Below are 23,604 nucleotides of genomic sequence, written 5' to 3'. Positions count from 1 at the left end.
GCAGTGAGCTGAGATTGCGCCACTGCACTCCAGCCTGGGTGACAGAGCAAGACTCCATCTCAAAACAAAAACAACAACAACAACAACAACAACAACAACAACAACAACAAAAAAGAATTCTACTTACTGCTCACAAGACACATCTAAAATATTTAAAAGGGGAATTCCACTGACATTCTATTCCAATCCAGTCTGTGACTAAATTTGAAGGTTCATTTCCATTCATTAACAGTGAGGAGCCTCAATAAATTTGCTTTAAAAACATTTTCATGTTGTAATTAAACCTGAAACCTTTACATAATGTCAAAGAAACAAAATAAACTATATTTTACAATTTTTTTCTTGTGACCTTTCATGTGTGTACTTGAAAATAAGTGAATAGGCAACATTCAAGTCATAAACTGGCTATAGAGCAGGTACGTTTTAAAAGTTGAATTTGAATTCACAATAATTTTCTATAAAGACAATGTAATTAAGTGATTTGCCCAGAAAAATCTACTTAATTCATAAGTTAATCATAAATACTAACAGCACAAGCTTAAATTTATGAGTCACAGGAACAGAAAGCTAAGTGACATGAATTCAGAGGAGGAACAAACACTCAACCCCTTTCCAGGAAAAGAACAGCACCAGACAAGTTCTGGAAAACAGAAAGGTTTGTCTTTTCTACCTTCTTCCCATTGCCTTTTCTGTTCCTTTCCTCTGGCTGCCTAGTATCCTTGACCTAAAGCCATCCAAGGCTTACATGTTGCTTTTAGTTTCCCATGTAACATCCCATCCAGTCCTTCCCTACCCACTCTTAACATCACGTTTTACCCGGTTTTAAAACTCTTTGAATAATTACCATGTATTTCAGAATAAAATACAAACCTTAGTGTGGAATACAAAAAGGACTTCACAGTCTGACCACTGCCTCATCTGTTCTAGTTTCCTCTTTTATCTTTCCCTCCACTCAAACAACTGAGCTACCTGTAGCTACCCAAATATTCCATTCTCTCATTTGTCTTGATAAGACTTTATGTGTTTTTTCTGTGACTAGGAACACTCTCTCCTCCCTCTTTAGCCATTACTAATTGAGTAGCGAAAATAGACAAGTGGGTTATTATGGCCCACTTCTTTTATTCATTCAGAACTTACTTTTATACCAGGCACTGCACTAAGTAATGTACCCTCACCGGATATTCAAGATTCCACTCTAGTAGAAAGACCCATATAATATTGCTATTGGTTTTGAGTTTCCATCAACAGACTACAAAATCCTTAAAGGCAGGGATGTATTTTTTAACTCTTTAACCTCAAGGAGTCTAGGGAAGAGTATACTATATGAATAAAAAGATTCCAAGCTATCTGCTGCAATTCCTCTGTAGATCTCAATTAGGATTTAAGATGTTAATTACAGTTGTCCTTCAGAATCTGGGGGCACTGGTTCCAGGATTCCTGTGGATACCAAAATCCACAATGCTCAAGTCCCTTATATAAAATGGCATAGTATTTGCATACAAACTATGGACATCCTCTCATATAACTTAAATCATCTCTGTATTACTTATAATACCTAATAAATGGCTACATATTACTTCATTTGCATAGATTCAACATAGTACGCTTGTGGCAAATTCAGGTTTTGCTTTTTGGAACTCTATAGAGTTGTTTCCTTTTCTTTTTTGACACAGGGTCTCACTTTGTCACCCAGGTTGGAGTGCAGTGGAGTGAACCTGGTTCAGTGGCATGATCTTGGCTCACTGCAATTTCTGCCTCCCAGGCTCAAGTGATCCTCCCATCTCAGCCTCCTAAGTAGCTGGGATTACAGGCACACCACTATGTTTGGCTAATTTTTTTTTTTTTTTTTTTTTTGGTAGAGATCGGGTTTCACTGTTTTACCCAGGCTGGCCTCAAACTCCCAGGTTTAAGTCTTCCAAAGTGCTGGGATTACATGTGAGCCATCATATCTGACCCCTAAATATTTTCAATCCGTAGGTGGTTGAATCCACTGATGTGGAACCCATGAATGTGGAGGGCCAACTGTATTTTAAATTAACATATGAGTAGCTGGCTGATAGTCTTCAATTCCTGGAGTTTTTTTTTTTTTTTTTTTAGGGTTACCAGTTGGCTGGGTGTAGTGGCTCACGCCTGTAATCCTAGCACTTTGGGAGGCTGAGGTGGGCAGATCACCTGAGGTCAGGAGTTCGAGACCAGCCTGGCCAACATGGTAAAACCCCGTCTTTACTAAAAATACAAAAATTAGCTGGGCATGGTGGTGTCAACCTGTAATCCCGGCCAGTCGAGAGGCTGAAGCACGAGAATCGCTTGAACCTAGGAGATGGAGGTTGCAGTGAGCCGAGATTGCACCACTGCACTCCAGCCTGAGCAACAGAGGGAGGCTCCATATCAAAAAGAGAAAAAAAGGGGTTACCAGTTAATCCAAATCACTACATCGAGGTTAACCTCTATGTGGAAAATGAAGAGAGTTATTACACCAAAATCTAATCACTATAGCTTAACTTTAAGGTCTCTTCAGTCCTAAAATAATAATAACCTATGATTCTAGTTTTAAGATAAAACCTCTGCTTGATCAGGTTTCAGAAAGTAAAAAAACAAAAGGAAAAAAATTTCTTGCAACAAGAAGCAAGGTTTTTGGGCAAAGAGCAATTACCATGGTGCATACTATCCCTGTCAAGAAGGCTGCTGTGAAGGTCACGTGTGGTGGCTCATTATCTGTAATCCTACCACTTTGGAAGGCCAAGGCAGGGAGAATTGCTTGAGCCCAGGAGTTGGAGACAAATCTGGGCAATATCGTGAGACCCCATCTCTACAAAAAATAAAAAAATTAGCCAAGTGTGATGGTACACACCTGCAGTCCCAGCTACTTAGGGGGCTGAGGTGAGAGCACTGCTCAAGTCTGGGAAGTTGAGGCTGCAGTGAGCTGTGATTTGCAGCACTGCACTCCAGTCTGGATGACAGAGGAAGACTCTCTCAAAAACCAACCAACCAACCAACCAACCAACCAACCAACCAACCAACCAACAAAAGCAACAACAGAAAAGGCGGCTGCTGCCACTGCCAACTTCTAAAGCTATTCATACTTTTAACTGCTTTTTTACATACTCTAATTCTGAACCCAAATTCTCTGGAATAGTGTTACCCGACAGAACTATTAATGATAACGGGAATGTTCTATATCTGTGCTGTCCGCTAGCACAGTTCTATACCTGGCATAGCCACTAGCAACATGGAGCTACTCAGCAACTAAAATGTGACTACCATAATGGACAGCGCAGCTCTTGTCTAGTATTTTACACCCCATCCTCTGGCCCACCATGGTCTCTTTATGAGTAGGGAGTAAGACTGAAGAAGGATGGTCACTTTTACCTAACCTCCTCAATTTATCTGATTTAGTAGTAATGAAACCTTCAGTGATTAAGGTCAATTCCAAGTCAAGATTTATACCCAGTTTGGATTCTAGTTTCAACTTCTTTCTACTCTACTCTGTCGTGCTGTCTTTTAGTTAGTGGCACAATCTATAATTTAAAACTGCATAGTAGTTTCATAAGAAATTTATTATTGGTCCCTTTCAGGTTTTTGTTGGTTTTGTTTTGGAGACAGGGTCTTGCTATGTTGCCCAGGCTGGTCTTGAAATCTGGGGCTCAAGTGACTATGCCCAGCTACTTTATTTTTTAACTGCAGCACCGCAATATATAAATGAAAAATCAGGACAAGTTAACAAGGGTGACAGAGGAAAAACTGGAAAGCAGGATTCATTCATATTCTTTCCTCCTGAAAATGAAGAGAAATTATTTTAGGAGAGGAAAATGAAGACACATCTAAGACTTACTGACCAATGACAGATTTTAAAAGGTACTTATAAAGAGGAATAGGGGAGTATCTTTTGGTCCTTCCTTTCAAAAACAATCATACATTCATTTAAAAATACTTCTTACTCATGCTGCATCTCAGTTTTTAGATTCTACACAATGGTAGCACCTTTGGAAGGTGTTTTCTGTGTACATTTAAATGGAAACCAACTGCATTTCTACAAAGGTTACTATAAGAAAATCAGTAACTTTACGAAACTGGAATTCCGATTTATTAATACTTAATAGTAATAAACGGAAACACATATGCAACCTCTACTCATCAACTCACTCTTGTGTCTAATCTATATAAATCCATCTGTTAAAATTTTCATTTCAATAACTACATATGTTTATTTACAAACGTTCTTTTGATTCTTTTTACAATGCTTGGTCATTTTGATACTGTCTTTCTCATACTTTAATTCCTTATTTTAAGTTTTTAAATATAAATACTTCCCAGATNCAAAACAATCATACATTCATTTAAAATACTTCTTACTCATGCTGCATCTCAGTTTTAGATTCTACACAATGGTAGCACCTTTGGAAGGTGTTTTCTGTGTACATTTAAATGGAAACCAACTGCATTTCTACAAAGGTTACTATAAGAAAATCAGTAACTTTACGAAACTGGAATTCCGATTTATTAATACTTAATAGTAATAAACGGAAACACATATGCAACCTCTACTCATCAACTCACTCTTGTGTCTAATCTATATAAATCCATCTGTTAAAATTTTCATTTCAATAACTACATATGTTTATTTACAAACGTTCTTTTGATTCTTTTACAATGCTTGGTCATTTTGATACTGTCTTTCTCATACTTTAATTCCTTATTTTAAGTTTTAAATATAAATACTTCCCAGATTTTTCCATAATTATATTATTTAAAGTATTAGGCAAGTAATCCTATTATTCCTTTGCTAAAAATCACTCAGGTCAGATAGTTTTGTATCTTTATAAATCTTAATGGTGAACTCATGTTAAGCAGGGGCTTTATGAGACACCTGAGTTGACAATATGTCCCTCCCAAAGCAGTTCGGCATTTCCTTCTGCAGGAATCTTAGGTATTCATCCTCACGTTCTTAAACATTAACTTACTTGGCATAGGGATTTCTGAACTATACAGCTAGGGTAAATGTGGCTCCCAAATCTGTATGAGGGTAGACTTGTAGTTATAACTTCCTAAAGAATTTCCTCCTCTGACCCAGAGTCCAGTTGGACATACCTAAAATTCCCTACCATCCAGCTGTGTTAGACAGTATTATTTTCTAGTCTACCTTTTCAATAAAATTATAGAACTTCACAGGTTCCAGCTTTGTGTAGTGCTTGTGTATGCATGCGTGCGCGTGTGTGTGTGTATGTGGTGAGGGGTGGCTGTTTCAGATCTACCTACCCAAGCAGACAAGTAGAGCTGGCTCAAGATCTTTTTTTTTTTCTTAAAGATCAAGTCTCACTCTGTCTCCCAGGCTGGAGTGCAGTGGTGCAATCTCGGCTCACTGTAACCTCCACCTCCTAGGCTCAAGCGATTCTTGTGTCTCAACTTCCAGATTAGCTGGGACTACAGGCACCTGCCACCATGCTCAGCCAATTTTCTGTAATTTTAGTAGAGCATGGTTTTGCCATGTTGGCCAGGCTGGTCTTGAACTTCTAGGCTTAAGCGATCCACCCAGCTTGGCCTCCTAAAATGCTGGGATTACAGGCGTGAGCCACCACGTCCGGACTATTTTTTGTTTTGAGACAGGGTCTTGCTTGTCGCCCAGGCTGGAGTGCAGTGGTGCAATCTCGGCTCACTGTAACCTCTGTCTCTCAGGCTCAAGCCATCCTCCCACCTCAGCAGGGACTACAGGCAGGCGCCACTTACTTTAGTAGAGATGGGGTTTCACCATGTTGGCCAGACTGATCTCAAACTTCTGACCTCAGGTGATCTACCCACCTTGGCCTCCCAAAGTACTGGGACTATGGGAATGAGCACCCTGGCCTGGCCCAAGATCTTATCTCCATATAGCTATCTCCCGTCCCTGTGTAAATATCAAACTTCCAACTACTTAGTTACTGCAAGTAGCAACATATCCCAATCTCCAGGTTAGGTGAGGCTCAGTATCAGTTCAAGCTTTCTGTTCCTGTTTTAGGTTTCACCTTTTGAGCCCAAATATTCCTGCAATCTCAGCTGCTACACAATAAAAGAGATGTTTGTTTTATCACGTATTTGTGGCTGTTTGTAGAATTTTAGATAATGTAATCTTCTCTTCTGCTAACAAAGGAACCTAGTGCTATATATTCTTCTTTATACTTTTAAATTTCTTTTGTTTGTTTGAGATGGAGTCTCGCTCTGTCGCCCAGACTCGAGTGCAGTGGCGTGATCTTGGCTCACTGCAACCTCCGCCTCCTGGGTTCAAGCAATTCTACTACTGCCTTAGCCTCCTGAGTAGCTGGGATTACAGGTGCACGCCACCACACCTGGCTAATTTTGTATTTTAGTAGAGACAGGGTTTCACCATATTGGTCAGGTTGGTCTCGAACTCCTGATCTTGTGATCTGCCCGCTTCGGCCTCCCAAAGTGTTGGGATTACAGGCGTGAGCCACTGTGCCCAGCCTACTTTTAAATTTCTATAGTCAAATTATCAAAGTAAGTAGTATAACACCTAGAACCAAAACAGAAGAATGATATAATTTAAGTATTACATATATTACTTTTCTTTTGGGTAAGTAAGAACAAGCTCCTGGATCTCAACTGCATTTTAGGTCTTTCTGTATCAAGTATCTTAAAGGACTAACAAGAAAATGTTCAAAGGATTAAATGAAACATTTTAAAATCACTGAAAAGGGTGCCAAAATCATAAAAGTTATAGTCTTTTATTAATGATAATGTATACATTTTAATCTTAAAATATTCTGATTATTCTTACCTCTGAATTAATAACTTTANTTGTATCTTTATAAATCTTAATGGTGAACTCATGTTAAGCAGGGGCTTTATGAGACACCTGAGTTGACAATATGTCCCTCCCAAAGCAGTTCGGCATTTCCTTCTGCAGGAATCTTAGGTATTCATCCTCACGTTCTTAAACATTAACTTACTTGGCATAGGGATTTCTGAACTATACAGCTAGGGTAAATGTGGCTCCCAAATCTGTATGAGGGTAGACTTGTAGTTATAACTTCCTAAAGAATTTCCTCCTCTGACCCAGAGTCCAGTTGGACATACCTAAAATTCCCTACCATCCAGCTGTGTTAGACAGTATTATTTTTCTAGTCTACCTTTTCAATAAAATTATAGAACTTCACAGGTTCCAGCTTTGTGTAGTGCTTGTGTATGCATGCGTGCGCGTGTGTGTGTGTATGTGGTGAGGGGGTGGCTGTTTCAGATCTACCTACCCAAGCAGACAAGTAGAGCTGGCTCAAGATCTTTTTTTTTTTCTTAAAGATCAAGTCTCACTCTGTCTCCCAGGCTGGAGTGCAGTGGTGCAATCTCGGCTCACTGTAACCTCCACCTCCTAGGCTCAAGCGATTCTTGTGTCTCAACTTCCAGATTAGCTGGGACTACAGGCACCTGCCACCATGCTCAGCCAATTTTCTGTAATTTTAGTAGAGCATGGTTTTGCCATGTTGGCCAGGCTGGTCTTGAACTTCTAGGCTTAAGCGATCCACCCAGCTTGGCCTCCTAAAATGCTGGGATTACAGGCGTGAGCCACCACGTCCGGACTATTTTTTGTTTTTGAGACAGGGTCTTGCTTGTCGCCCAGGCTGGAGTGCAGTGGTGCAATCTCGGCTCACTGTAACCTCTGTCTCTCAGGCTCAAGCCATCCTCCCACCTCAGCAGGGACTACAGGCAGGCGCCACTTACTTTAGTAGAGATGGGGTTTCACCATGTTGGCCAGACTGATCTCAAACTTCTGACCTCAGGTGATCTACCCACCTTGGCCTCCCAAAGTACTGGGACTATGGGAATGAGCACCCTGGCCTGGCCCAAGATCTTATCTCCATATAGCTATCTCCCGTCCCTGTGTAAATATCAAACTTCCAACTACTTAGTTACTGCAAGTAGCAACATATCCCAATCTCCAGGTTAGGTGAGGCTCAGTATCAGTTCAAGCTTTCTGTTCCTGTTTTTAGGTTTCACCTTTTGAGCCCAAATATTCCTGCAATCTCAGCTGCTACACAATAAAAGAGATGTTTGTTTTATCACGTATTTGTGGCTGTTTGTAGAATTTTAGATAATGTAATCTTCTCTTCTGCTAACAAAGGAACCTAGTGCTATATATTCTTCTTTATACTTTTTAAATTTCTTTTTGTTTGTTTGAGATGGAGTCTCGCTCTGTCGCCCAGACTCGAGTGCAGTGGCGTGATCTTGGCTCACTGCAACCTCCGCCTCCTGGGTTCAAGCAATTCTACTACTGCCTTAGCCTCCTGAGTAGCTGGGATTACAGGTGCACGCCACCACACCTGGCTAATTTTTGTATTTTTAGTAGAGACAGGGTTTCACCATATTGGTCAGGTTGGTCTCGAACTCCTGATCTTGTGATCTGCCCGCTTCGGCCTCCCAAAGTGTTGGGATTACAGGCGTGAGCCACTGTGCCCAGCCTACTTTTTAAATTTCTATAGTCAAATTATCAAAGTAAGTAGTATAACACCTAGAACCAAAACAGAAGAATGATATAATTTAAGTATTACATATATTACTTTTCTTTTGGGTAAGTAAGAACAAGCTCCTGGATCTCAACTGCATTTTTAGGTCTTTCTGTATCAAGTATCTTAAAGGACTAACAAGAAAATGTTCAAAGGATTAAATGAAACATTTTAAAAATCACTGAAAAGGGTGCCAAAATCATAAAAGTTATAGTCTTTTATTAATGATAATGTATACATTTTAATCTTAAAAATATTCTGATTATTCTTACCTCTGAATTAATAACTTTAATCAGGAAGAAAATGTGATATACTGTTTTCGTTAACAAAGAAAGTTGACGACACCTCTCAAGGTACACTTGTATAGATGGTTCTACTCTTTGTTGTAATTTACTCCAAAAGAGAGTAAGTTCCCTTAAAAAAAAAAAAAAGTTATAGTAAGAAAAGTTGGAGCAGTAATGTAATAATCATGGACCACATCAGTCCAGTCATTACATTTGAAATTAAAACTGGTTTTATATTCCAATCCTACATGCATGCTTAAGTTTAAATGCAAGAAAACAGATCCCAACTATCTAAATACCAAATAAAATCAGGATATGATTTATCATTTTATTAATATTTTTCAGTCCCAGAGAAGCATTACCTTTTACTAGGAAAGCATCTAACATTTTTTTTCGGAGGCAGTCTCACTGTCACCCAGGCTGGAGTGCAGTGGCGCAATCTCCACTCACTGCAACCTCTGCCTCCCAGGTTCAACAGATTCTTGTGCCTCAGGCTCCTGAGTAGCTGGGATTACAGGTGCACACCACCATGCCTGGCTAATTTTTTATTTTTAGTAGAGATGGGGTTTCACCATGTTGGCCAGGTTGGTCTCAAACTCCTGACCTCAGGTGATCTGCCCACTTCAGCCTTCCAAAGTACTGGGATTACAGGTATGAGCCACCGTGCCCGGCCAGCATTTAACATTTAAACAAGTTATATAGATGATAACTTTGAGTGACGTGTGAACTTTATGTAATAAGAAAGCTCAAGATATGTGTGTGTGTGTGTGTACGTGTGTGTGTGTGTATATATATAAAACATATCAATGACATGATTTTTAAACAGCATTTCTCTTTTATCTCCTAACAAATTTAAAATTGATAATAAGGTTATTATTACCAGATGAATATAAAAACCAATGCTGACAAAAAACCCAAAAGACACTAATCTATGCCACAGTAATTTCCCAGTTGATTTACTGCCTTTCCAGTTGATTTTCTGTCTAAAGTCTGTACTGTTACTTCCTTGTCCAACTCTGCCCTCACTATTGAGTCATCAATCAACTCACAACTGCTTATCTTAAAGTGTTTCTTGAACATAAATTTCTGTGTTGCACTTCAAGAGCTTATAATGGACTGCTTTTGCTTAGCATATGAAACTCAGCTTTTGATGCCTTTGTAAAAACCAACATAACATACTAATTTTTTAGTCATCACTGATTTTCTGGTAGTATAACTAGAAAACCTATTACACTTGTCCTGGATAAATATATCTTACTTATTCTCCCTTCAGAATCTTTCTGCCTTTCATACCAATCCTCTGTATTGCATATACTACTTTTCCTTCATAACAAGGCTCAATGCTTAGAAATCTTTTATAAGCTCCGATCTTTATTGATTACACAATCATTGATTTACCTTGCTGTTCTATCATTCATTTGTATGCTGTCATTTGGTAAATATTCTTAAATGTTGGAATTTTATAAACCAAATTTTCTTATGTGTTCCCATAATATGAACACAACACTGAATAATTACAGTGCTCTTGACTGACCAGATAAATTGTCAGTGTTAGCGAAAGCTAATTTAAGGCAGATGATCTTCAGTTTTTTTCATTAACTGAAATCAACATCTCTGTTTCTTGTAGCCTCCCAAAGGATTACATATAACAAGCTATGCCCAGTTGAAAATGTACCATAAGAAGAAATGTACTGCTTACATATCTAAAAAATGTTATGGTGGCATTGGACAAAACAAGTCTTTCTTTCGCTTTCTAACACTTAAAATTTTCCTGACCAAAGATAATTACTGGTATGCATGCTAAGGAATTGTGTGGCCTTTAATACACAAAGTTTTTAGAGTTGTAACAACTACTTGATAATAAGTTTGCCCAGCACGTAATATCTAAATATAAGCCTTTTGTCTTAAAAAGATTTTAAAATTATGTTCCTAAGTCATATGAATTCTCACAGCCTATTTTGTATTCTTATTTAACAAAGGTTTCTTAAAAAATAAAATCAACTCACCAAGCGCAGTACATATCTCCTTGTTGGAGCTGACGTGACAAAAATGCAGTACATAAGACAAGAGCACTTTTTTCATCACCCTCAGATTCTAAGTTACAGATCATTTCCAGTGCATCTTTGCAATCAACTTCTGAAATCTAAAGAAAAAGCCAACAGAAATATGCCACGAAACGGTTTTATATTAGGATACAGAGCAATATACCTTTGGTTTTTTCATTAGATATTTACAGATCGTTTTCATGAATAAAATACCATTAATTCATAAACTATCAAGTCAGTCAAAATTTGTCATTATGGGACAAAGATTGGCTGCAGTTAAAAAAAAAAAAACAAAATACCTTTCTTTATAGCCAGTAGAAATTTACACAGTAATTCTGAGAATATTAAGAAACACCGGAGAAATATTAAGAATATTAAGAAACACTATTTAAGAATTTACAAGCATTTATATGTAACAACTGATAACTATAAGCACTCTCTACCCATTCAATCAGATCTGATCATGAAAAAAAACCTACAGTACTTTTATTTTTTCCCCTTTTATCCACTGATTTAAACAAGCATTAGAATCAACAGAGAGACACAGAGAGGTACACTGCGTATAGACTAATAAACTACATATCTATTCATGAGGGAAAAATATAGTGTTAAGCATTTTATGTAACTACGACTTTTAAAATAAGCTCACCTCAACTTTCTATAAATCTCCACTATTTTTCTTTTCATATAAATATACTCCATCTCAAAGCTTGCCAAAAGTCATGCATGTGTACATATAACCTAGACGAAGGCAACTTGCTTCATTTAATGATGCACTTACATCTATGATTTTTTTTAAAAAATTAAAATTTATTACCTCATCACAATGATGTACTACATAAAACGAAGAGACTTTACCTGTGATTGCTACAAGCATCTGCTATAAGACAAGGGATGTGACAAACAGCATACAATCACAAATTACCAGTGTTCCAAAGAATAGAAAGATTAATTCCAACATGGTACAACTGACAGATGGCAAAAAGAACTAAAGACAAAACAGACCATTAGCGCTCACGTACCACAGAGGAGACTATGCCTCTCCTAGTTGATTTTCTCTCTTTCATAAAATATTGAGTAAGCAAAAATGTGCATATGTGTAAAATGTAATGTGTTTAGGATTCAACAAGTATGTAAATGGAGAATGGTGGTAATCCTGAGGTCAATCTTTGATAATAAGGATAAGCGCTGTGGGGCAGTAGATTCACAGGTTCTATTTTACACATTAAATCAGGCCTTCTTAGAAAACACTAAGAGAGAAACAAACAAACAAAAAAAACATCGTGTGTTCAACATAAATGACTACCTAAAGCAATTATGAAGTTAGTGGAAGACTTAAGACTGCAATCTCGTGTTGTACTACCCGGTATAGTGTTCTTTCCACTACTCCTCTGTCTGACTCTTTTTCAACAAATCTTTATAAGCAGCTTGATTTAAGCAAATTAAAAAAAAGACTGAAGGATATATATAAAGATTTAAAAATATCTACAATATGTTAAACACATGGTCAGACATTTTATGTATATTATTAACCATAACTTTCCCACTAGGTAGGTATTATCACTAACATTCTATATACAGATGCTCTGTGACTTATGATGGGGCTACATCCCAATACACCTATCCTAAGTTGAAAATAATGTAAGTTGAAAGTGCATTTTTGACTTAAGATATTTTCAATTCAGAGTAAGTTTATCTAGATGTAACCCCATCATATGTCCAGAAACTTACTGAATATGTACACTTTCACACCATTGTAGAGCTGAAAAATACTAAGTTGAACCATCATAAACTGGGGGACCATCTGTATGATGAATGTGCTAGTTGAGTGGCTGAGCCACAAATCAAATCACGTCTGGCTGACATCAAAGATCCAAGCTCTGGCCAGACACGGTGGCTCACCCCTGTAATCCAAGCACTTTGGAAGGCCAAGGTGGGTGGATCACCTGAGGTCAGGAGTACGAGACCAGCCTGGCCAACATGGTGAAATCCCATCTCTACTAAAACATAACAAAACTAGCTGGACATGGTGACGCATGTCTGTAGTCCCAGCTACTCAAGAGGCTGAGGTGGGAGAATCACTTAAATCTGGGAGGCAGAGGTGGCAGCAGTAAGCTGAAATTGCACCACTGCACTCCAGCCTAGGTGACAGAGAAAAAAAAAAAAAAACCCAAAAAACAACAACAACAAAAAAAAAACAAGCTCTTTCCACTTCATCACAATATATTTTATTCAAAGTTATGTTAGTTTTAAACAATTACCCTGTCACACTCATGCAGACAAACTGCATTGCCTCCAGACAAACAGCTTGCTGGTAGATGCTACCTACTACTTTATTTATTTATTTTATTTATTTATGAGATGGAGTCTCACTCTGTTGTCCAGACTGGGGTGCAGTGGTGTGATCTTGGCTCACTGCAACCTCTGCCTCCCGGATTCAAGCGACTCTACTGCCTCAGCCTCTCGAGTAGCTGGGACTACAGGTGCGTGCCACCATGCCCAGCTAACGTTTTGTATTTTTAGTAGAGATGGGGTTTCACCGTGTTAGCCAGGATGGTCTCGATCTCCTGATCTCGTGATCCACCCGCCTCGGCCTCCCAATGTGCTGGGATTACAGGCATGAGCCACCATGCTCAGCCAATGCTAATACTTCTTTTAAAGAAAGAAGGTCTAGGCCGGGCGCGGTGGCTCAAGCCTGTAATCCCAGCACTTTGGGAGGCCGAGACGGGCGGATCACGAGGTCAGGAGATCGAGACCATCCTGGCTAACACGGTGAAACCCCGTCTCTACTAAAATACAAAAAAACTAGCCGGGCGAGGTGGCGGGCGCCTGTAGTCCCAGCTACTCGGGAGGCTGAGGCAGGAGAATGGCGTAAACCCGGGAGGTGGAGCTTGCAGTGAGCTGAGATCCGGCCACTGCACTCCAGCCCGGGCGACAGAGCAAGACTCCGTCTCAAAAAAAAAAAAAATAAAGAAAGAAGGTCTAAGAGATTAAGTTGCTTGCTCAAAGTTACGCACTTAGTGGCAAAGTCAAGACGTCAACCTAAGTTTAGCTTCAGAGTCTGTGCTCTTTCCAGAATTCCACGTGCACAGGCATACTAAGGCCACATATTCGTATGCTGCTAAATATGGATTTTTACTTGTTCAGGTTTAATAAAAATCCTTATTTCTTGAAAGTCTGATTTATTTTTAATGTTATCATTTTTGTTGTTCTTCTAAAACCTAAGCCACCCTTAGGCTTGGCTCGGTGGCTCACACCTGAAATCCCAGCTCTTTGGGAGGTCAAGGGGTATGGATCACCTGAGGTCAGGAGCTCGAGACCAGCCTAACCAACATAGTGAAAGCCTGTCTCTACTAAAAATACAAAATTAGCCAGGCGTGGTAGCAGGTGCCTGTAATCTCAGCTGCTTGGGAGGCTGAGGCAGGGGAATTGTTTGAACCCGGGAGGTGGAGGTTGCAGCGAGCTGAGATGGTGCCACTGCACTCCAGGCTGGGCAATAAGAGCGAAACTCTGTCTCAAGAAAAGTAAAAAATAAAAAATAAAATAAAAAATAAAACCTAAGCCACTCTTGCTGAGTGCTCATATGGTACCAAATTTATCTATTATGCATAAGGAAAGAAATTTACTTCCCCAATATTATTACTATCATTAGCTTACTCTTTTTTTTTTTTTGAGACGGAGACTCACTCAATCACCCAGGCTGGAGGGCAATGGTGTGATCTCGGTTCACTGCAACCTCCGCCTCCCAGGTTGAAGCCATTTTCATGCCTCAGCCTCCCGAGTAGCTGGGATTACAGGCAAGTGCCACCACGCCTGGCTAATTTTTGTATTTTGGTAGAGACGGGGTTTCACCATGTTGCCCAGGCTGGTCTCAAACTCCTGACCTCATGTGATACACCCGCTTCGGCCTCCCAAAGTGCTGGGATTACAGGTGTGAGCCATTGCACCCGCTCGGCTTACTCTTAATATTTAAAAATATAAATGTGTGACTGCCTGTGTGTATTTTTTCATATACATGCAACGTACCAACGGAACATTTGCTATATTCACTAACAGAGCAAACTTCATTTTTCATAGGCATACTAATGAAACAATTTTTATGGTGTACTTGGGATCCTTTATTTCTCTGATTTGCCACTAGATGGCTGTCTTGAAAAAATATGACATTAAATAGAATGTAGGAATAAGGAAGTCATATATAAAGTAGTAAATGACTGAATTAAAATTATGAAAAGTGAAGCATAGCCAACAATGAACAAGAATTATTTAAAAATCCAAAGAAGCAAAGTTCAGAGATTATCAGTATATTACCTATATAGGGACTATTCTCTATTGCTTTGACAAATGAGCAAAAATTTAAATACCAGAAAATTTAGAACTCTTAATAAAATACTTAAAACCAATTAGGATGATCTGTTTGCTAAAGACACATTATGCTGAATAAAGTCCCTTTGTACAGCATAACAATTATTTCAAAGATGTAAATAATAATTTGTATGTTTTAACATGGCTCTTTATGCCAAACAATCAAAAAATATAGAACACTATCAACATTTTATATGAATTTACAAAGTATGCTTTTAAAAAGTATTGGCTGTAATCACATTTCAAAAACAGTTTCGGTTGGGTGTGGTGGCTCATGTGTATAATCCTAGCAACTTTGGTAGGCCAAGGCGGGAGGATTGCCTGAACCCAGGAGTTTGAGACCAGCCTGGGCAACACAGTGAAACCCTGTCTCTACTAAAATACAAAAAATTAGCCAGGCACGGCAGCGCGCGCCTGTAGTCCCAGCTACTTGGGAGGCTGAGGAAAATTAATTGAACCCAGGAGGCAGAGGTTGCCATGAGCTGAGATCACACCACTGCACTACAGCCTGGGCAACAGAGCAAGACTCTGTCTCCCAAAACAAATAAACAAATGAACAAACAAACAAAAAGTTTAAAAAATAACTGATTTGCTTATCAAAATAATATTGCTTTCCATATAGAAAATAAATGTTAAACCTGTCATAACTAAGAAAATAAAAAATCAAGAGTTAATCAAAATTAACTTTTGGGCTAGCAAATATTTAAGACTAATAATCTCTAAGAAGATATTTCACATATTGTTTTTGGAAACATAAATTGCCATAATCGTTTCTGGAGGATAGTTTGAACCTATCAATTTAAAATGTGCTGATTCTTTGATCCAGCAATTTCACTTCCAGAAATTTACCCTACCAGTACGCTCCCCACAAGGATACATGGATGTATGCAAAAAGCAACAATATAAGTAAGTGTCCACCAATCTGGTTAAAGATATTACAAATCCATACTATGGAATTATGTAGCCATGAGAAATAAGGTTGATCTATATGGAATGATATGGAAACATGTCCACAATAATAGCGGGAAAAGTGGCCAGCAACCAGGGAGTGTGTATGTGATTTTAAGTATTAAAAATACATGTATCTGCATAGAAAAAAGTCAGAAAGATTATATATCAAATTTTAATCTTAATGATAACTACCTAGTGGAGTGTTAAATGGGGAAATGAGACAGCTACAGAGATACAAGATAGAAAGTTTGTTTTTAAACTTCTATATTTAGTTTAATGATAAAATGAATAGAAATATTGGATCTAGCCACTGCTAACTTTATTTTTTACTACTATTCCAATAATCCAGTTCATTCCTTCCAGAAATGCCAGATAAACACTCATCTCTCCCAGCCCCATTCCTCTGCCATCTACCAAGGCTAGCTGCTATTTCTTTTCTTTTTTTAAAACAACCTATGGGGTATCAACTAGCTCCTATTTCTATCACACTGAAAGGGTCCTGGGAAACAGTCAATACCTTGCCTCACTTGGACAAAGATCTCAGAAAGATCACTACCAATCCAGGCCATTGCTGACTCCTTCTAACAAAGTCTATTCCCACTATCCTTTAAGGAACACGTAAACAAAACCAAATCTCAAATACTTGTAAGAACCAGGCAAGTAACGTACATTAATGAAGCGGACAAAGAGTAGGGTGGGCAAGTGAGACAGGACATAGTGCACACCTCTTCTAAAGGGGACAATGTCTCTGGTTGGGGACAATAAATCAGTAAATCTTAATTCACTCACCTCATATGGAACAATGAACAAGTTTCTAATGTGTTTATAACAGAAACAAAAGAGCAAGCAATCTCTAAGCAAAAAAGGACTTTTAACAAAGTAATGTTGTTACTTTGTAACAAGGGACTTTAAACAAAGTAATGTTACTATATATGTGTAGACTTACACCTATCTGTCCTGTTCTGCAGTACATGATCTAGTTTTTTCCTGGGATAGAGTATACAGGCCTTAGTGAACCCTGCTTATGAACATGAAAAGTCTTAATTCTACCTGCTTAACATGAGAAGTGGGGGGAGGGAAATAGTTTCACATGACATTAGAGGTACCCAGGGTCTTCACAGAGAATTTTCCCGATCATATCCCAGAGCAGGCTGGACTGCTGTTACTCAACTCTGGATAACTAAATCAAGAAGGAACTTAGGCTCAGTATTGCAAGACTGGATTATTCAGAGAGCTAGAAATACAGATTTTTTTTTTTAATGGATTTTACTTGAGACACAAATTCATAGTCTTCAACTTCAAAGCTAACCCAACAACTCTATGTTTAGACAGTAAAGTTTCCTAATAGGAGATATGCTTCTTTAGTGAAGGGCCTATGCCTTATTCACCTTTAAATCCCACCTCCCGTCAACTCCCCGCCAATGCTTACACAGAAAAAATCATTCACTTAATACAAATCTGTGGAAGGGGAAGGGAGGACAGATAGACTTTAAGGGCAGGGACTGAACTGATAATAAAAGCTTTCATGGCACTGAAAAATATGAGATGTAGCAGCACAATAACTAATGATTTCTTTTTAAAAAGTTACACACATGTCAAAGGTGATTTCAATAAATTTTATGCATCTGCAAATTAATTTATCTAGTTATTTTGAACTAATAAGAAAATGTCAGTCTTCTATTTTGCTCTCATATATATCAATTAAAAGGTCAATTACATGTAATAAAAGAAATAATAAATAAAAAATATATAGACTAGTCGAAGTCCAAACTAATAATGATATAATATCCTACGCTACAGACCATGGTTCTACTCCATCTAGCCTACAAACTGTCTGTATCCTCAATATCCTCAGATAAGAAACCCAACAGGTTTATTTCTAATCTTGGTCCAAGCCTACCACTTGCCTTTCTACTTGTCTATTCTCAAGGAAAAAAAATTACACAATTGTCATTACAAACTTCATGTGGCACTGAGCTTTCTGTATGAGCTATTCTGCTTTGAGACTGATGACAATACCTCTCGGTCTAAGAGGATCATGCAAGCTCTATTAGTTTACTTCTCTGTCTTATATCTCAACTTTTCCCTTAACATATCCTTATGTTTTACCTACAATCGCTTTGTTTTCCTCTCTATTGCTCTGGAGTCAAAGGGTATGTATATTAGAGATATAAGACACTTATACACAATCAGTGCCCACTGAACACTGATCAACCTACTATAGGTTTTTTTTTTTTTTTTTTCCAGACAGAGTCTCACATTGTCGCCCAGGCTGGAATGCAGTGGCGTGATCTCGGCTCACTGCAACCTCCGCCTCCCAGGTTCAAGCAATTTTCCTGCCGCAGCCTACCAAGTAGCTGGGATTACAGGCGCCCACCACCATGCCCAGGTAATTTTTTGTATTTTTAGTAGAGATGGAGTTTCACTATGTTGGCTAGGCTGGTCTCAAACTCCTGACCTTGTGATTTGCCTGCCTCGGCCTCCCAAAGTGCTTGGATTACAGGCATGCCACAACACCCGGCAGATCTACCATAGTTTTATCTAAATTTTTAAAATATACATGCCCTGTTTCTTGATCAACAACTTTTAATTCTCCTACCCTGTCTCCAACTTCCTTTTGAAATTGTGAGTCCCCCAAAATGCAAAATTCCCATTTGGATCACGATTCCACTCTCAGAATTTTGTAGTCATAAACTATACAAATATGCGAACACTATGCTTTATACCAAACTAGAAGCGAGAACACAGTATCTCAGAGAGAAAATAAGGTTTTAAATATGCAAATAAATATGTACTCGAAATTATATATAGCATAGATGTGCATATACTATATAAAATTTATATGACTCATCTCCAAGTATTCCCAGAGATAAGTCATAAAAATTCTATAAAGTTACTTAAATTAGCCAGTTTAAAAGATCTTCAAGTATCTTGAAGTCAGACAAGATTGAAGTTAAGGCCCAAAGCTGACAAATCTAGATATTCTACTAAACTGTTAAAGCCACCACTATCTTTCCCACAATTTAGCCAAAGCATTTAACAGGTGTATATTATTTAAAACAGAAACTAGGTGCAATCAGTTGACATATAATTCTAAAAGTTGCTTAGAATCATGTTGCCACCACTCAGGAACACACCAAAAATGTAAGATTGACAATGATCTCTTCACTATCTAAGAGAAAAGGAAATCAAAGACATTCTAATTAAAAATTAATTTCTCAACTTAAAAAATAATTACTAATGAAAGAAAACATACTCACCTCTTCGATTAACTTTTCATTTGGTGATGATGTACAAAGACAGACAAGGTAAGTTTGCTTAAAACTACCTTTTGAACCAATCTCTGGATGGTCAGAACACAGCTTTGCTAGAGCAGTTGCTTGACTTAACTGATGTGTTTTGATTAGGTGTTTAATTCTCATATCCAACAAGATGGGACCCTCAAAAGCTAAAAATTCATTCACTTTAAAAAACAAGACATAATAGATTATTAACATTTGGTAATAATTCATTTGCAATACAAACACTTATAAGAAATGTTTTTAAACATAGGAACTAAAATGCTTCTTTTTTTCAATTTTCTATTATTGCTAGTAAGGCTATCACAAAAGACTTGACGTTATAAGCAAGAAGAGATTATATTGCTAACTTTGAAAAGTTAAGTACTTTTGGTCCTTACATAAGGGACCATTTAGAATGAGCTGAATAAACTTGATGATGAAAATAATTCTGTGTTAAATTCTAATAGTCAATGTTATTAAAACTACACTAAATTTTTTTCCTACAGCAGTTATTCTTCAACACCAGCAGCTAGCATCCCTAAAATCTGTAATGCTAGGGCATTACAACCTTACATGATGAGTAACCACAAAAAGCTATTGGAATATTCCAGAAGAAGAGATTCAACTAATATTTTGTTTAATATTGATGGTATATTTTTCATTTTTACAAAGCTGAAATCTAACTTTTAAAAACAGATGTTTTAGAATGAATCAAAATATCTATAGAAAAATAAATAAGATGGGAGAAAAGTTTGCCAAAGGATAAAACTTCTGTGGGTTTTATTGTTGTTATTTTTAACACGTCAATAAACAAACTCAAAACAGTCACTTATTTATAAAACACTTCTACTTTGTTCAAACCTCTGACTATCCCCTAGTGCTAGTTTGGTCATCTACAAATAAGAATTAATATTTTTATTTTTCGTATTTATGAAGGAGAATTTAAGTTTTAACAAGTGCAAGTTTAAATTTTTCCCTAAGTGTTCTTTACCAGAATAGAAATCATGTTTAAAAATTTATTTGGCAATGGCTAGCCTGAAACCTTGGGAAGGCTTTTAGTAATAAAATTTAAAATGCCCTATGAATAAAACNAAATATCTATAGAAAATAAATAAGATGGGAGAAAAGTTTGCCAAAGGATAAAACTTCTGTGGGTTTTATTGTTGTTATTTTAACACGTCAATAAACAAACTCAAAACAGTCACTTATTTATAAAACACTTCTACTTTGTTCAAACCTCTGACTATCCCCTAGTGCTAGTTTGGTCATCTACAAATAAGAATTAATATTTTATTTTCGTATTTATGAAGGAGAATTTAAGTTTTAACAAGTGCAAGTTTAAATTTTCCCTAAGTGTTCTTTACCAGAATAGAAATCATGTTTAAAATTTATTTGGCAATGGCTAGCCTGAAACCTTGGGAAGGCTTTTAGTAATAAAATTTAAAATGCCCTATGAATAAAACACACTATCTTCTGTGCTTGTTAACAGACTGAAAGATACGTCTGGTAAGTAATTTGCAGGTTAGAGGACAGAAAATGAGAGATGTTCTTTCCTTCTTGTAATATCCTTTGTTTCCCTCTAGTACTTTTATTTTTAGATCTAACTGTACTCCACTCTACTATGAAAAGATTCTTCTATAAAATGCTATGATCATGGCTCCTCGGTATTAAAACCATAAACATATAAGCAATTTAATACAAGATCTCAAATCTAATCCTTTTCTTGAAGTCTAGACATTTTTACCTGCTACCCTCTATTCTTTACATTACACTAAATCAAAAGGTATAAAGCATAAGCACAGATAAAGCATATGTTTCTGGTGCCTCTGACTATTATGTCTTTATGAGATAAAGGGCATTACTTTTCTTTTTTAAAGTTGCATTATCCTATTAGGACAATTATATTGCAGTTACAGTTTAGTTCACTGACAAAGCAAAAGATGCTAAATGTAAGATTAAAAAAAACAAAGTTATAATAAAGTTATTCTGGCTATAAACAGCTTTACTTTCCTAATTCAACAATTTTCTCCAAAGGAAACTCTAGAGATATAAAGTCTGGGAATTACTGCAATGGGAATTACTGCAAATATTCCCACAAAAAAGTCATAATCAACAGATCAAAAGATCATGGTGAATAAATAACTTAAAGGAGGGAAGTATTTAACAAAACCGATGGTCCCAATCTCAAATAGGCCCTACATTCTCAAATAGCAGCATTTAAGTTAGAATGACATATTGTGTAATTCCTGCATTAAATCAATGTAAAAAAATATTAATATTGCAAATTTCAAAACCATAGGCTTTTGTTTGTCTCTTAATGATGGGAAACCACTGCCACACTTACGGCAAAATGGATTTCAAAAATACACAGAATATTTGAGTAGAAGGAAATTTACAAATCATTTTGTCTGTTTCATCATTTGGCAGATGAGTAAACTGAGGCTCAGAGAAGGCAAGCGACTTCCTAGGGACATAAAGCCAGTTAATGACATAACTAGGAGTAGAATGAGTCTTCTGACTTCTAGCTTTATACAGTGTGAGATACGAAAAATAATTTTTTTTTTTTTCTATTTGACTACTGGGTCTACTTCTCATTAGAATGGCAGCTTTCAGCAGTAAAAACCTCTGAAGTAGCATCAGCCTTTAAAGGAAGATAATTATACATTCTGAAGTTCATGATTCAAATGGATCGAAAGTGGATTACACTCAATTCAGTCCTATTGAAAGCTCACTTCTATCCCTCTACTTCTTCACTACTTTTTCCCCTACTTCCCTGCATCTTTCTCTATTTCTCTGCAATCCAAGATGTTTTTCCTTATAATGTTACAACATTGCAACAAAGACTGTTTTCAAGCTTCTCAGACTTATCTCTAGGTAGCCAGCATATCAAATTTCACTCCCTAGCCTGCTTTTCCCACTGGCATCCCACAAAAGTATAAAATATTTGTAATTTTACTCATGTGTCGCCTTTTCATGTTTTCTCCATATTCACAGACTTCAACAGAAAAGCAGGCTTTACTATATTTGGGCCTATCAAGAGAGCTATGTGACATAGATAATGCTACTTCACATGGCAATGTAAATAAATGATATTTAGCCAATTTGATTAAAAATGTAAAAGAGCCTTCTTTATGCCACTTTCTCTTTTTTTTTTTGGTACAGAGTCTCGCTCTGTCACCCAGGTTGGAGTGCAGTGGCACGATCTCAGCTCACTGCAAGCTCTGTCTCCCCGGTTCATGCCATTCTCCTGCCTCAGCCTCCCGAGTAGCTGGGACTACAGGCGCCCGCCACCACGCCCAGCTAATTTTTTTGTACTTTTAGTAGAGACGGGGTTTCAGCGTGTTTGCCAGGATGGTCTTGATCTCCTGACCCCGTGATCCGCCCGCCTCGGCCTCCCAAAGTGCTGGTTAAGAGTTCGAGACCATCCTGACCAACATGGAGAAACCCTGTCTCTGCTAAAAACACAAAATTAGCTGGGCGTGGAGGCACATGCCTGTAATCCTAGCTACTTGGGAGGCTGAGGGAGAAGAATTGCTTGAACCTGGGAAGCGGAGGTTGCAGCGAGCCGAGATTGTGCCATTGCACTCCAGCCTAGGCAACAAGTGCAAAAACTCAGTCTCAAAAAAAGAAACAATTCAGCAATTAGGCAAGAAAAATAAAAGACATCAAGATTGAAAAGAAGTAAAATCATCTGTTAGCAGATGACATGATCTTATATGTAGAAAGTCCTAAAGATCCCATTTAAAAACTACTGCAACTAATAAACAAGTTTGGCAAAGTTGCAAGATGTAAAAATTCACACATAAATATCAGCTGCATCTATACACTAACAATGAACAATTAAAAAAGGAAATTAAGAAAATAATTCCATTTACAATTCCAACAAAAACAATAAAATAGGAATAAAGCTAACCAAGGAGGAGGCGAAAGACCTGTAGACTAAAGATTATAAAACACTGCTAAAAGAAATGAAATGCATAAATAACTGGAAAGTTATCTTGTGTTCATGGATGATGAGACTTAATATTATTAAGATGTCCAAACTAGGCAAAGCAATCTATAGACTTAACACAATCTCTATAAAAATCTCAATGGCGGCCGGGCGCGGTGGCTCAAGCCTGTAATCCCAGCACTTTGGGAGGCCGAGACGGGCGGATCACAAGGTCAGGAGATCGAGACCATCCTGGCT

At 37.6% G+C, this 23,604-nt stretch overlaps 1 protein-coding gene across 6 annotated transcripts in view; it reads right to left on the bottom strand.

The window, feature by feature from the left end:
* ZNF292 (zinc finger protein 292) overlaps positions 1–23,604 on the bottom strand; it is a 127,596-nt gene that overhangs the window by 30,499 nt on the left and 73,493 nt on the right. For all 6 annotated transcript variants that reach the window (XM_017886623.1, XM_017886627.1, XM_017886626.1 and 3 more), the window contains exons 6-8: positions 19,395–19,597; positions 10,780–10,916; positions 8,762–8,903 (exon numbers count right to left, since the gene is read on the bottom strand). In XM_017886623.1, the coding sequence (XP_017742112.1) occupies positions 8,762–8,903; positions 10,780–10,916; positions 19,395–19,597 (482 nt within the window). The remainder of the gene's footprint in view (positions 1–8,761; positions 8,904–10,779; positions 10,917–19,394; positions 19,598–23,604) is intronic.

Source organism: Rhinopithecus bieti, unplaced genomic scaffold (assembly GCF_001698545.2).
Source record: "Rhinopithecus bieti isolate Rb0 unplaced genomic scaffold, ASM169854v2 scaffold_15197, whole genome shotgun sequence".
Taxonomy (NCBI): domain Eukaryota; kingdom Metazoa; phylum Chordata; class Mammalia; order Primates; family Cercopithecidae; genus Rhinopithecus; species Rhinopithecus bieti.
The sequence above is the reverse complement of the archived record's forward strand: the minus strand, read 5'-3'. Positions and strand labels throughout refer to the sequence as shown.